Source organism: Pelmatolapia mariae, linkage group LG18, assembly GCF_036321145.2.
Source record: "Pelmatolapia mariae isolate MD_Pm_ZW linkage group LG18, Pm_UMD_F_2, whole genome shotgun sequence".
Taxonomy (NCBI): domain Eukaryota; kingdom Metazoa; phylum Chordata; class Actinopteri; order Cichliformes; family Cichlidae; genus Pelmatolapia; species Pelmatolapia mariae.
Window position 1 is genome coordinate 5842501 of NC_086243.1, and position 16271 is coordinate 5858771.

The following is a 16271-nucleotide window of genomic DNA, read 5'->3' on the forward strand; positions in this document are numbered from 1 at the left end:
CAGCTTACTTACACTGCTGTTATCTGTGTGTTAATTCCACAGCCCAAAAAAAAAGAAAATCATTGAATTACTTTGTTAGTTTGTGAGGTTAACTTGAATTGGATGTCCTTATTGTTTCCTCCGTTTTCTTCCCTTTCAAGGAGCTCTGCCAATCGGTCTAACAGCACGTTACATGTGGTCTGCACCTTTAACAAGAACTGAACTGCTTCTTGACTCTTAAGTCAAGTGGATTAATACTTTTACTGTTAGGAATTTTAATCCACTGAGTTTGGGGCTGAGGTGGAGTGGGCAGGACCAGAGGAGAGGAAAACAATGCACAGGTTCACTGGGTCACAGAAATCTAAGCTCTGAGTCAAAACCAGAACTCTATTGTGTGGATGTATCTGTTCAACTGCTCGGTAACGCAGACATGGCAGGAATTCAGTGCGTTTAGACATGTAGACATGGTCAAGATGACCTCATAAAGTTAACGGGGAAGAGAGATGATTTTGGAGATTTTGTGCCATGCAGGCTGATCGGAGAATTTCAGAAACTGCTGACAGTTTACAGAGAAATGTCTGAAAAACAGAAAATATCCAGCGGCTGTTCGCCTGGTGAAATCACCTTGTTGATGCCAGAGGTCGGAGGAGAATGTTCAGACTGCTTCGAGGTGAAAAAAATGCAACAATACCTCAAATGTCCACTTGTTACAACCAAAGTATGTAAAAAAGAAAAAAAAATCTCTGAACTGGATTAAAGCTGGGTGTTTGTAATCTACTTAATAAGCTGTCTAGGTGCTGATGGAAAAATCTTGATTTCTTATTCTAAAGAATTCTTCTTATCAAAAATGAAGCAGCTAATGTTAAAACTGATAGTAGATCTTCCAATAGAATCACCAGAAAGCTCAACTTGGTCCACCATAGGCTGCAGGGGGCGATGTTTTGCAGGAAGTTTATTCAGTATGGATGCACATATACAACGTAACTGCACTGCACAGCAGAAACGAGACTGCTCCTATTTATACTATGATGCTGTGGCCTGGAGTCTTCCTTCAGCTGGAAATAGGACTAGATAGAAGACTTTCTCATGTGCCAACACTTTGCCCAGGGTGGTGGTGACGGTAGTGGTCGTGGGAGCACATACAAATTCCTCTCCTCCCTCCTCAGCCCTTAAATATTCTGCTTTCCCTTTTTCTCCGTGCCGCCTTACATAAGAAGTAAAATAAAATAAATATTTGATCCACTTTGAAACCGCTTCTTATGAATATCTAACTCTGCTGCAAACTTTGAAGAGAACTATATTTGGTAACGTAATGAGTTAGCCGGTGCTAAACAAATCTTAATTAATCCTTAATAAACAAATGAAAAGAGCAGCAGTGGGATGGGGAGGGGGAGGACAGGCCCATTATTATCACAAGGCTGCTATGCAAAAACACTGATAACAGAACCGGCAGAATTAACGCACTGTAGGGCCGATTGTTTTCAAAAAGCTATTAATCCTCAGGGTTTTTTTTCTCGTGACATTATATCAATCAGAAGTGGAGTGAGAGTTTGTGTTTTGAAACTGAGCGTGTTAAAAGTGGATTTTGCCAAACGCAGAAGCAACATGATCAATTAAAAGTACAACGGGGGTAATATTTCAATATTTGTCATAAGGACATGCTTGTGTGTGAAGAGAGGGAAATGGACCGGGTTTAATTAGCCGTACGGAGAAAATAACGGTATACCTTTAATTACCTGCAGCTCAAACTGTTTTTAATTTGGATTCATACGAGTTGTAGGTCAGACCTGAGAAAATCTGTTTTCTGCTGCGCTGCCAATTAGAGAGAATAATTCCACTGAGCACCATGATACACATTAATTATCCAGTGACTGAGAAGCTGCAGAAACACCACAATTTGCCTAAAAGAAAGAAAATATCGAGTTGGATAACAGTTATAATGCCAGGGTGATGCATTTTCTTTTCATTTATTTTTGTATCCCCTAGAAACGAAGCAGAAATGTAGCCAGGTGAGGAAAATCTGGCTACATTTCTGCTTCTTTTCACTGCTTCTGTTTTTGTATCCTTGAACGCATTGTCATGTTTTCTTCTCTGAATAGGCGGGAAGTGCAACAACATGTGAACTCTGCTGCAGCGATGTAGCGGCTTGTAAAAACACAGCAGGAGGTCATGTTGCCACCGTAATGGAAATGAAGGTTATAGCTGTAATGTACTCCAGTTCAGGACTAAACAGAGCAAAAGCATGCAGTCGTGGTCTCTAACAAGATAAGCTGTTAGCTTCGTTGTGTTTTCATACGTGAATGTAATTGTGTGTCAGCTCAGTGAGACTGCCATCTTGGATTTGTCAAGGCAAATGCATTAGAGATCTCGCTCACCTAATGCGAATGATCACAGGGCGAGAAAAATTTGGCATTCTAACAACAGCCTGATTCAGTGGGTATTTACTATGATGACATGCGGCCAGCTGCAAAGCATCTGATTTGCATGTGCCGCTGATGTGATGTGGGCTGTCCCTGAGGACTGCTAAAGGAATGAAAACATAGCACATATACATTAACCATCATAGTACAATTCTTTTTATCCAAAGCACAATCTCATATTTTGAATCCTTTCTTTTTTGCAGATCCGACCCCATTGGTTTTCTAGGGAAACCATAGGGTCAAATTTGACCCCATGGGTTCTCCAGGGTTAAACATTATTATTTTGCTCATAAGAAAGATAAGAAACTGAACACTTTTGTCAATATCTATTTTTTACAGCTGATGCCACACAGTAACATTTTGCAATTACAAGTTTTCTGAAATTGTGTGTTTAAAATGTGAAAGTATAATCTCATTCAAAATTTAAAAGTATTGTATAATATAATGGCGGTTAGCACTGTTGCCACTTGGATACAATGCAACTGATGTAACAAGTCAGATTGTGAAATTTCTTCCCTCCTGGATATTCCTTGATCCACTCCGAGAGGTTTTACTGCAAAGAGGAAGTGTTTAAGAATCACAGCTACAAACTAGCACAGTACATAAGCTACAGCGCAGGATCGCTGAGTGCCGAGTATCATAGTGTGTAAAGAGTCACTCTGCTGACTCAGTAACCTCCTCTGGCATTAACAGCACAAAAACTGTGTGCCATACAGTATATATGAACACTGACTTGTCCTGGATTTGGTCCCAGGATTTGTCTTTTTTGTTTTAGGATTTGTTGTGAATATATTTGAATTTTGGGGGCCTGTCTGGGTTCAATTTACTCCAGTGATTGAAGTTTTGGATTCTCGCTTTGATTTAATAATCTCATAGTGACTTTTGTTCCTTTTGAGTCTTTGCTTTGTGTCTTTACTACATTGGAGGGTTTTTCCTTTGAGTTTCTGTTTTGGGATCCTGTGTTTTTGGGTTATGTCGATTTTATTTTTGTCACAATGTGTTGTTTGAGGACAATTTTTCTGCAAAAACAAAACTTTTGATTCGGATCCGAAAATGCCTGAATTTTGTATAGTTTTTTCACAACTTTCTGGGGAATTAAAGCCTTTACGCTTGACGTTGTTTGATTTTGTTGACATATTAGAATCCCGATATACTGTAAGTCATCACACCTGTGATGGCCAAACCCATGGCCACACTCTAAAAGTTGGTAACTCTAATGTATCCTTTATTTCTTCATCTAAAATGACACACTTTAGTTTGTAGTAGGTTTATTGATTGGTTCAGATACATTGTTTCTATTTGTAAGTGCGCACATTTAATTTACTTTTGTATTTACACCAATTCATTTCTTATTTTTGGTTTGATGGTGACTAATCTTTGTTTCTTTTACCGGTTTCTTACCTGCCATGATCCCTGGGTGTTGCCAGACAAAAGGTCGGGGCCAGGGTTTAAAGCACTTAAATACACAGAGGGGCTGATTGGACCGCACCACCACTTCCTGCCGAAGGGGGAGAATGTCTATTTTCTTTGATTAAAAAAAGTTTTTGTATTTAACTAAATATTTGCGTTTAGGGTTTAATGGTTTTGATTTTCTTCTTTGCTGTTTAGTTTATTAACAAACTGGACTGTACTGCATCATTTTTGTGGTTTATGATTGTCATATGTTTGGTTATCCCCTGTTGTGTCATAGTGGTCAGTTATGTTTGTTTGGGCAGTTGGTTGGTTTGTCAAGTTCACAGTTCTTTGCCCTCTTTTATGAGCTTTTTTATTGTTTGTAAATATAATTTGGGGGGTTAAATAAATGAAAACTCTTTTTTTCTAATAATTCCTGTGGCTCCTCCTGCTTTTTCAGCTCGGTCCATCACAACACCCATAAAGTAACCCTGTGATGTCTTTATAGATAAATATTTCACTGATTGAAAATAAGTGACATTAGCATAGGATGCATACAATGAAACTATATGTATTTTCAGAGCCAAGTAGTTACAGTATGAGGGATCCTGAGGAAGTTCTAGACCAGCATATTGAATAAGTCTTGTGCCTTTAAAGAGAGCATAGTGTAAATCAATCCAATCAATCAATCCCTTGTTAAAAAATGCTATCAGTAGAAAAAATATTACGCTTCCCATAGTAGAGTGCTAAGTTTATAAGCTAGCACCGCTACACTCTGCACACTGGCACAAAAACTTGTGTGGCCTTCTTGCTGTTGTGGATCCATGACTGCTGAATGCACATTCACAACTTGATATTTCAGAACCGACTGGATTGTCAGATGCTACCAAGCTGTAAGCAAAAGACAGCTAATCAATACCCTGAGCTACTTTCACTTGATCTGTCATTCAATAAGACAATATGTCAGCTTTCTCAAATAGGCCATGTCTCACAGTAGAATCAAACTCTTTCAGACTTCACACTGTGCTTTCCCCAGTAGCAGATGTGGTGACAGCAAAGAGATGATGAACGATACAAGGACAAAAGCTGACAGATGTGATAAATACAACGTCGAATGGCTAATCAATCTCACGCGGGGAGAAGGAAACGAAGGAAAAACAGCAGCAGGGATCTCCTGGTGTGAGTCAGCAGAGGCAAAAGAGTTTGATTGGCAGTGTGTAAACGCATGTGTTTGTGGGTTGTTGGGTTTTTTTTTGCAGACTGCATGTCCGTGTGTGAGAGTGTGGGTGAAGCTTTTTCTCATGCCTGACCCTGTCTTCATGAACCAAACAGGAAGTTTGGGCACCCACACTGTTTCAAAAAATACGTGTTTTTTTAGTGCCTGGTAACAAAAACTGGCATCGGCCCAAACGTAGTGAAAAATGGCACAATGCAAAAACAAGTTTGAAAGGAAGTGACAAATGACTGGCTTAAGGAATAACGAACCTTCATCGTGGTGCAGTCGGACGAAGAGGAGTGAGTGAGCAACTATTTGTTTGTCTTCACCTTCTTCCGACAGCTGACACGTCCTCCTCTTCTGCCTTTTTCTTTCACACCTTCTCATCAGAAGGCCATTACCATGCCCTAGATGATGTGGAAGTTTGTGTGTAGGTGTGTGTACACGACCTACGTGTGTGTGACCGTCCGAGTCTACGTGACCTACTTAGATCAGGAATGGATCTCGGGACATTGTAGTAACTCACAGAAATCACTGAGTGAAAAACATGAACAATCCATTATCTTTGCCTGCTTTCAGCATTTTTAACAGCTATCTTTGGCTTCTTCACATTTCCTCTGTTCAGCTCCATGCAGAGTAAACATCCAAAGTGGAGTTACAGTTGAGTTGATATACACTTGTCATAGGCATGAATGTCATGGTAATTTGGGGGCTTTTAATGATTTCTTTGAAGAGTTTTTTTAAGGATTTTTTTCTAATCCACACAGTCAAAATTATACATACAGCTTCAATATACTGTACACCAGTGGTCCCCAACCTTTTTTGCACCTCGGACCAGTTTATGTCCGACAATATTTTCACGGACCTTTAAGGCATCGTGGAAAAATACAACAAAATAAAAGCAGTACCGGAAATCAAAAAAAGAAGATTTATTCATAACACATGGGAAAATACCCAGGGAAACAAAGTTAACGATAAAAACGATTTAAAAAATAACGCTAAAAACCGATAAAAAACCTGAAAACCATGAATTTCACACCCGAACCTCAACTCTTCAACTCTTCAACTCCTCAACTCTCGCGGCCCGGTACCCAGGACTGGACTGGGACAAAAAAATCAGCCCAGGCATTATGACCAGAGACCGGCCCACCAGGTATTATAGGAAAAGCCATAAAGCCTTTAAATGAAAACAAACGCTGTTGTGACAGTGATGTACACTGTCTTGTTGGTATTTATCTATGATTTCTATACATTTTACATCAGTTGACCACTTTGGTTGTAAGATTCAGATAATTATCTATTAAAAGCGAGACATTTTAAATGAGAATAAGAAAGAAAAGTATTTCTTTGCCCCACTCTCCCTGTTAATGCCCTACCTGGCCCCCCTGACAAAACTTTGCTAGACCCGCCCCTGCACAGTTACCAGCTGTCAGCTACACAGAAAAGGATCCTGGTGTTATTTGTCTCTCAGAAACACTTCGTAACTTCCCTTCAACTCATTCACGTCACCTAAAAGGTAAACCTGTTTCTCCATCACCTGTTCAGCTCTGATGATTCAGTAAGGACATCTCCTGGTTTCATCTTCATGTTTCCCTCTCACCAGATAACCAAACCGATATCATGACCAGCAGCTTTTACGGGTGTGGCTCCAGCAAACATCAGCTGATACTAGAAAGTAATATTAAATAAATTCTAACAACAGCTGATCAAGCTTAAACGTGCTGCTGCTGTTTAGCGCGACATCCGCTGGTTTCCTCTTTCTGGCGCAAAGTGAACGATAAAAAAAAGAGAAAAGCCGATCAGCCGATCAGCTGATCAGTTTAATGATTGAAGTAGTAACAGGAGAGGGAGGGAGAGAGAATGAGAGAAGAAGAGGCAGCTGACAGCGTAAAGACTAGAGATGGCACGATACCACTTTTTTGTGTCCGATACCGATACCGATATCATAAATTTGGATATCTGCCGATACCGATATGAATCCGATATAGTGTGTTTTTTAATCAATAAAACTGTTTTTTTTTAAATATCTTGCTGCATTTTGTATAAGTTCATACTCAAGTTTAAATAAACAACAACACTAAAGCTATTCTGTTATACCTGTATATAAAAAATACACTGCACCCAAAATATTTCATAGTTCAGCAATACTGATCAATCTAATAAACTTAAACCTATTCCATCCTTCCTATTCTGGTATTTTAAAGAGTACTTAGCAGAAATATTAAGCAACCTAACTAATAGGGTTGCAAACTCCCAGCAAAAAAAATAGGGAACCACCCCCCACCCTCCACCTCATGATGCTTAATCGACGTAATCAACTTTAATTTGATGCAGTGTGAAAAAAAAAATGCACAGAAATAAATTATTTTTCAAGAATAATTAAATAGATTCAACATCTTTCTTCAACAGAATTGCAGACTGCACAGATGGTATCTTCCCAAAGGAAAAAGTAGTATAGTTTACTAGGGTATATTAGGCTACGTTCACACTGCAGGCGAAAGCACATCAAATCCGATTTTTTTGACCCTATGCGACCAATATCCGATCATGGTATGACAGTGTGAACGGCACAAATCCGATATTTTCAAATCCGATCTGGGTCACTTTCGTATGTGGTACTGAATCCGATACATATCCGATGTTTTAGAAAGCGCCTGCTGTTTGAACGGTCAGGTCGCTGACGGATTGTTGTATGAACTTGCCATCATGAGCATTATAACTAATAGAAAGGGTTTTTTTCCTTCAACTCTTCTGTTTCTTGTCTCATTCTTTGGGATCCCAACACTCCTGTGTTGATGCATATGCTGTATGTAACATAATGTACTATAAGCTGCAATAATGAGCATCGAATCTGAAATGCACCAGTGTTTGTTTTGACAGTTCAAAGCAGATTAGAGCTGAAGAATTAACTTTGTTTAGTGTAGTATTTACCCAGCTTTTGTTGCACGATTCCAAATAAATCCAGTGCAATGGCCTTTTCAACAGTTGGGGAAACAATAAATCCAAACAAAGCCTCTATGTGTAGAACTTTGTGGCACCGTGCTTCCCTCAAGACATTTCATTTCTTACCTTAGTCAAAATTATGATATAGATATTCACAGTTCTGACCAGTTCTTTGAAACCTGCTTATTAAGGTGGTATCACATTTATCTTTGGTTATGGGTTGGTTGATCACATACAGTGGCCCTGAAAGGTCAAATGCACTGCAAGTTTAAAAAAAGGGCAGTAATTAGAAAAAGACTGCAAAATCTCACAAAAAACCCCAACAAAAACAAAACAAAACTCACAAACCACAAAGGAAGTGTTTTTAGAGAGACAATAACGCAGTAGCTACCAGTAAATGGCTAATAACATCTGTCACTTCTGCATCTGTTCTATCATGTTAATGTCTCCCTAAAAAAAACTTGTTTTGTGAATATCTTGGTCCACTTTCAATGTATCTTATGCAACTCTGGTTTTATTTTTTCTATTTCCATGTGTTTTATTCAAATTCATTGTCTTTTGCAGTATTTTTTTTTTTTTTTACCACAAGCTCATGTATTAAAAGCCTGATAATTATAACACAACATTACACGACTTATTGTTATATATACAACTAAATCAGTACAATTGAAAAATAGCATACCTGAGTTAAGTGTATTCAAAAAAGGGATTTTAAATAAAAAATCATTAAAGTCTTAGCCTTCATTAATGCATAACCAACACAAAACAAAGTCCAGCTAGAAAGCCCAATCTTGACTGTACTGTAAAAAAATCTGCTGGATGCTTAGTCACACATAGAATTTCCAACAAAGCTGCTCAGACTTTGACAAAATGTGGGCGAATGATGCGTCCTACTGCATTAGGGTATTTTCAAAAATAATACTGAGCATCTGTAGCCCAAGGCTCTCTCCTAACAGATCAAAATGTGGTGACATATTTGTGACACATTAGCTCAGATGGGCATTCCATCATTTGTGTTTACTGTTTACCGTCAGCTTGTTTCGCCCCGAAAGGATGGGGAATTATCCTCACTACATTCTGGTGATCATATTTCATTAATTGTGACAGCCCTCCATTTACGTCGCACGCACACTCGCAAGAACGCTCACACGCACATGCACACACACGGACTTCTAACCTGTTCCTTGACTGAGGCGAGGATGGCGGAGGTGGTTTCAGACTCGGAGCCGTCTCCGTTGGAGGCATTGAGGACGGGGCTCAACATGGTAGCAGCGCTGGCAGTGTCAGACGCCACCTCAGGCACTGGCATACCTCCTGGAAAACAAGGGAACATGCAAGTCTTTTACTATTAGACACTCACATCCCAACATTTAGAGTGGGACATAATTTTTACACTCGTCATGCACACATGAGTGGAGGTTGGATGTGGAGCTGTGTAACAAATCCATTTGGAAACAATCTATTTGGTCACTGACAAAACCTGCTAAAAGACTCTACTGCACCGCTCTTTATTTGCATTTTCTTTCTGACTTTTTCAGATTCAGGTCATAGGTAGCTAGAGCTTATTGTAGCATGCATTTAAAAAAGGGCAGTGACGCATCAAGGACAGGTGCACGGGAGCAAAACAAATGTAGGCCAGCGAGAAGAGGGAGCATACTCTACAGAGATAATGGAGAATCAAATTTTGTAGACATACATTTTAAAAAATTGTGTGTTTACAGCGCATTGTGTTCAGCGTCCTGCTTGGCTGTAGACAATTTTCAATCAATCTCGTGCCGTGTCTCCTGTACAGCACAGAATGCGTTCAGCTTGTCAAATTTACATAAATCTTCGCTAGCAGAAGACGGCAAACACAACAGCGTCAACGTCAAAGGATTATGAGGTGCATTAAGCAAAACAAAACAGTCAGGTATGTCAAACTTTACTCAACTCATTCTTCTTGCTTCCTCTACTTCCGTACCATTGATTCTCTCGCAGCTGCTCTATTCCTGTGTTCTGGACCTGAAAACAGGGTTTGATCTTTGGTTTCATTCTATAATACTGGACTTATTTTTCTAAGAAGGTTTGAACTTTGAGAGTGTTTAAACAAGAGAGAAAAGTGTGAAAATGTTCATGCCTGTCTGAGAAAAGTGCATAAAGTGTGTAGTGACGGGTTTTACAGCCTTAAAACATCTATAATAATAAACTTCGCAGATTTCACCTGTCGCGGGTTATTTTTAGAATGTAACACCCGCAATAAACGAGGGACGACTGTACTCAAATTTACTCACGGTATAATTATTTCTTTGTTTCCTTTAAAAACCTGATTTGTTACCTTTTTATTCTAGCATACCTACCATTTATATTGTATATATTTACACTGTAATTTCAAATAAAATGCATAAAACTTCCACTTATTTAGAGGGGAGTTTTATTCTTAGTCACAGGTCGTGCTATAATGTGTTGCTAAGAGTGCTACAATATTTTGTTCCTGACAAAATAAAAAACAGAAGATATAGATTTAGTAACAACACTGAAGAAGACCGAACATAACATGTCTACTGTAGAACTAATCTGCACAGGTAACACTTCATAATATGCATCCATCCATGTTCTGCCTCTTATCTGGGTTGCAGGTTCAGCAGTCTAAGCAGAGGTGAGAACACCTTTCTCTTCCTAACCAGCTCCTCCAGCTTTTCTTGGGGTTACACTGAGGTTTTCCCATGTCTTGGGTCTTCCCCAGGGCCAGAACACCTCACCTAAGAGGTGTCAGATGCCTGAGTCACCTCACCTACTGCTTTTGATGTGGATGTGCACCATTCTGAGCCTCTGCTGTATGAACAAGAGAGCCCAGCTACCTTTCAGAGCAAGCTCATTTCCAGTGCATGTATCCACATATTCTCTTTCGATGCTACACACAGCTCATGGTCCTTGCTGAGAGCAGGAATGTAGACTTATCAGTAAATTAGCAGCTTCACTTTCATCCTTTATTTTAACCATTTGCAGTTATTTTACTGTTAAGAAAAAAAGACAACTCTTTTACTAACTGGTTAATAATTCATTTGTAAGTCATCTATGAACAGTACCTGTAAAGTTGCATCTGGTATTTAAAAAAGTTTGTAACTGCCTCTTAGATAAGGTTTGTACACATATTTGGATGGCTATTTTGGTATTACAAGTCTAACTTCCAGAGTTTCAGCATCAGAGGGACTGGCACACACGCACACACACAAACACACTCAAATTCCATGCTTGATGCCATGTGTCATCCTGTATTTGACCAAGCGTAGGAGGACACGGGCTTCACATGTGCCATGTAATCCTGATGCAGCACAGAGCTGGTGTAACGGCTGCATCAGCCAGATTTATACACTGGGGAAAGGATCGGAATGAGGAACGCGCACGCACACACACACACACACAGACACGTAAAACTGTGCTGCTGGCATGAGGCAGCACAAGCCTAATGCCGAGGTAAGAAAAGTGGAGCCTGTGAGCGGAGAGGAGGGGGGGTGAAGGGAAAAATGAATGAGAGTGAGGATGACAGCCCGGAGAAGACAGCAGAGAGATGGAGGCGAGGTGAGGAGAAAAGAGGAGGAGGTTGATGGGATATGAAGAAAAGACATGACAAGAGGAGAAAACTATTCTTGCATGCTGCTAGGCAACAATCTCTGGTCACTGAAGGCTGCTAATATGGCTGACCTGGCTTTACGTGTCTTCCATTTTGGAGTGTTTCCTTTGCTCTCCATCTCCCAAATCACTGTTTGTAAACCGAAACCTTTCACTTCCACCCACTTTGCTGCTTACGCGTAATCTCTCTCGCTCCTTCTTTCCTCCTCGTGCCTCCCCACTATTGTGTTCTCCTCCCTCACTTCTCTTCACTTGACCTGTTTCAGTGCGTGCTCATCTTTTTTAGCACATTTCTGCTTTATTAGGCAGCACCCAGAGGAGGGTGACAGAAGGAGGATGACCCACAAGGTTGTGGGTTGAATTTGAACCTGCAATGCTACAATGCACCTGAGCTCTCTCAGGCGCACCTTCTCTGAGGATGCACTGTACCTCATAAACATGCTGCTTATCTGGCTCTGTGACACCGCTACATGCTTCACATTCTTCCTGTCAGCTCAATTTTCTGAAATCTGTACTCTCTGAGTCTGCTGGCACAACTGCAAAGCATGAGCTGTACTGTCCATTTAAAAAGAAACTCAACCCTGCCTATTCTGCATCTCTTACCACTCTTTGCTCTTTCAGTAGTCATCATCACAGAGTGTCATCCCTCCACTTTTCATGATTTGTCTCATCCCCTCTGGAAATCTCGCTCCTGTGTTCTATGTTTTTGTTTCTGTAAGCAGAGTGGGGTCCTGGTTCATGGCAGCTGTCGCTGAGGCCTTCTCAGTCAGATGAATGTTTGCTTCCATCTTTAAGCTTTCAAGAAGAAACCTGTAACATTTGCTAGACAGCAGCCCCTGTGGCCACCATGTTACGGTGGCCCTGGGAGGCCAAAGGGACTCTCATCTGAGACGCTGCCTCAGGTCTGAGACCAAAAGGTGGACAGTCCCAGGTATTCAACCCTAGTGGGAGGGTCATACACTACGCTGTTTCATTTGTGTTTGGGAGTTCTGCCCTTGGGATGTTGTGATGTATGGAAAAAAAATGACAAAAAGTAAAAAAGTACAGTCTACATTGAATAAAAAACAGCTTAAAATGATGTACAGTAGTAGCAGTAGTAGTAGTAAGACGCAGCCTCGCTGAGTCTCCTTTTCTCCTTTTGCTTTTGTTGTCTGTAAATGTTTTAGATATTTTATAATGTGATAATAATATGCTTAAACTGTGTAAAATAATACATACAAAAACAAAAATGTTGTGAATCACATTTAGTGTTTTTTCATCTTCTGAGCAGATATTTGAGATCCCAGTATTTATTTTAGTTTGACATAGCAAAGCATCTTTGCTAGCAATGGCTGGTGCTGCTTAGAGAATAAAAGCAGGTGCATAGTGAGGACGTTATACTGTGAGATGGTGCAAAGTTTTTATGTATACAACAGTATACAAAAAACAAAGAAAATAAAATATAAAAATTATTTTAAGTTAAATAAGACCGAGATTGTATAAGAGAGTAGTGCAAATTGCTTTAATAAATAATATGTGTACTATAAAAAAAGCAGCTGCAAGAAAGCATAATACCGAAATATTTGTGTGAAATCTGATGTCTGACAGGTGTTGTTCACCTGTCAGAGAAAGAAGAGTTACTGTACACTTGAGATGGGTTGTCTATGATGGAGAGCACTTTGTTCAGTGACAAACCAATGAGTGACATCTGTTTCTTACAGTCTATGGTGGACATATTTTTTCACCACACCAAGTATCACATTGTGCCTAAACACAGATTATTAACACAGCGAATTTCCTTGTGGGGACAATAAAGCCTGACCTTTGAGTTTAGAAAACTGTTTTGTAAAAATCTCCCCACTGAATAAAATGATATACAATTCTTAAAACAAAATATGACAGAGATGAAACTAGGCCAGCGAATAAAAAAGAAAAAAGGCAGAAAAGAAATTAGAACTCCTTTTGGAAGTATCGGAACACAAGAATAAGATCCTGCAGTTTCAGTGACTTGGTAGTTCAACAGAGAAGACAGATAATTCAAGTCACTTCAGTAGAATCACGCTATCAAACGTTGTCTTTGATCCACCATCCACTGAATGCCACGCTGAGTCACGCATGCAGTGCATACTTGGGAAATAGGCCTTTTTTCACACCAGCAGCATGACTGGTACAAATGAACATTTTAACAGTGAGGCGATGTTCGCTTAACAGAGCCTTTTTAACTACTGGAAATTTCTAGATCTGAGCAATGACCTGCAGCTGTTCTTCATACCGCATTATGACTTTACCGCATATGCCTGTTTATGAGTTGTATCCCATTACTACCGCTGTTAAGCCCATTCATTCATTAGCCTACTTAATCTATTTGCTTAGTCTTGATTGCACAGCCATGATGTACTCATCATGTTTGCACATCTCTTACATCATCACCCCACATCTCTGCTTTTTATCGTTGTCTTGCTTAGTACACATTTCTGTTTTCTCCATGGGGAATACTTCTGAAATGATTTACGCAGGGCATACAAAATGAGTTCAAGTCTGGTTGGATATTTTTTCTATTAAAAACTAAGAGACTGTTTGAAAATAAATTGAGGAAATACGGTACTGTGGAAAAAACTCTTGAGCCACACCTCATTTCTTTTTATGTTGCTAGGAAAAAGGGAAATAGGTGCAGTGATTTATTGAAATGTGCAAACATAAATCGAAATACAGAGTTTCTACAATTCTAAAAAGCTTGAGTCATTATTTGCTACAACTACCATTTATTCTTCATCACAAACTAAACTTTCGCAGGTAGCTTTTTTGTAATTTCAGGAACTTCAGGAATAGTTCTCCAGGCTTCTTGAAGGACATTCAAAGCTCTTATTTGGAGGTTTTTTTCCTTTTGTAAGGTTCTTTGTCAAGATGACTCCTCACTGCTTCAATAAGTTAGAGATCCGGGCTTTGGGAACGCCAATCCATGACTGATGGTGTTCCAGTGTTCGCTTTTTCTATCCAGGTATGCATTGGTACTGCATGGGGGATCAAAATCTGACAGTAATTTTATGTGTTCATAATTCCATTAATTTTAACACCATCCTCCACACCAGTGGCTGAAATGTTGCCCCAAACTATGACGGACCCTGTTTGCAGGCAGGGGAAGCAAAACCGCCATCTTAAGTGTGTCAGAATTCCTCCATAGATTCAGGACCTGTATGACAAGCTGTTTAAAAAGCCCCAGATTCCAGATTTTTCATGTACTACCACTAATTTATGCAATGAAGCACTTACCATATAGACTGAAACTATATTACTAGAAACAAGGATGGTGACAAACATTGTGCGTTCTAGACGTCATAATTTCAGACTTCAGCCTCAGTTCTAAAGACAGGACCAACACCCTTGCAACCTATGTTCACTAGGGAAAGATGCATATTTCTCAACCAGCTGGAGAATCGTTGCTGGCTTTTGCTGGGTAACATTGGTAGGAATGAACGTTCTACATCAAAGCCTCCTAGTTGTTTTCGTTGTTTGCAAATTGCTGGGGTTGCCTGCAGTTTGCATAGAAGATGAAGATTTGTCTGCAAACACACACCAACCACTGAGTGGAGTGCATCACAAACCAAAATGTTGTGCCTTACTGCTGAAACCAATCACTTCACTTCCGTGCACTTCACATTCACATTTTCACTACTGCTTAGCCAGTAGTTGGCAAGTGGTTGAAGACCAGTTGGCATCTTCCAGAGAAACTACATGCTACTGCAGCAATCTACTGGAAACCAAAGCAATCCCATGGAGGTTTTTTTTGTGCAGTACCATATACTTCTTTGTGACCAAGCACGCCAGTGACACCAATGCACATTTTTCTCTGGCGATCAGCCAACTGGTCCCTAGGTCTGTGTGAGTAGAGCTTAGCATTGTCAGTGGGACTACCTCAGCATGGTGGTGTTAGCATTAATCTCTCCCCCCAAAAATCACCATGCATACTAATACATTGCTGCACCAACACTAGAAGTTCCTACATTGATGGTGAAGGATGTCCTGATCCTGCACTGTGTTCAGTCTCTCCTTACTTTGGCTTGATTAAGCATTAAAAATTTAACCTGACAGTACATCCAAGCTTGATCAGAGAATTGAAACCGAAAGTGGAGGAGGCCCAATTTGCCTATAGAATAAAACATAAGGGAAGATCTGGTTTTTGATTTTGCAGACAGGGCAGGCAGCCAAATATAGGTCAACTCGACAGACTGTGTCCAAGCCCTCATCACACAACTGACCAGTACAAAGCAGCTTTCCCCAATAACAGCCATCAGAACTAGGTTACAGAGGCCGACAGCCCAGCTAGAGACAAGACTTTGAATATGGATTAGGCCTAAAGGCTTTATTTCACTGAAGTATAATCTTGGATTTTTAGGTCTATATTTCAGCGCTGTAATGCAGGGGTATTTAGGCCTGCATTTCAAAGCGTAATCTCTGATATTGCTGTAACATTGTAAATGCAGCTCACCACGCTATGATTGACATGTCTGACATGGGGAATATTGGGCTTAATCTTTTGACCCATTAAGCTCATCAGTCGGGTCTGAGACAGGCATGTTTTGGTGAAGACAGAATTCATCAGAGGTGCAGTAAATCAGCTAAACCTCTGTATGGCAAGGTTATTTGTGGGTGTTGCATATTGCACTCACGACTCTATTTCCTCTTGTGTACATATGTGTGTGCATAGTGCACTAAAGCGTGTGTGCATATGTGGG

The 16271-nt window shown here is 40.0% G+C and overlaps 1 protein-coding gene across 6 annotated transcripts in view; it reads right to left on the minus strand.

Moving 5' to 3' along the window:
* The window catches only part of ctnnd2b (catenin (cadherin-associated protein), delta 2b), a 209609-nt gene that overhangs the window by 157281 nt on the left and 36057 nt on the right, over positions 1–16271 (minus strand). For all 6 annotated transcript variants that reach the window (XM_063461036.1, XM_063461034.1, XM_063461033.1 and 3 more), the window contains exon 2: positions 9128–9264. In XM_063461036.1, the coding sequence (XP_063317106.1) occupies positions 9128–9259 (132 nt within the window). In that variant the 5' untranslated portion in view covers positions 9260–9264. The remainder of the gene's footprint in view (positions 1–9127; positions 9265–16271) is intronic.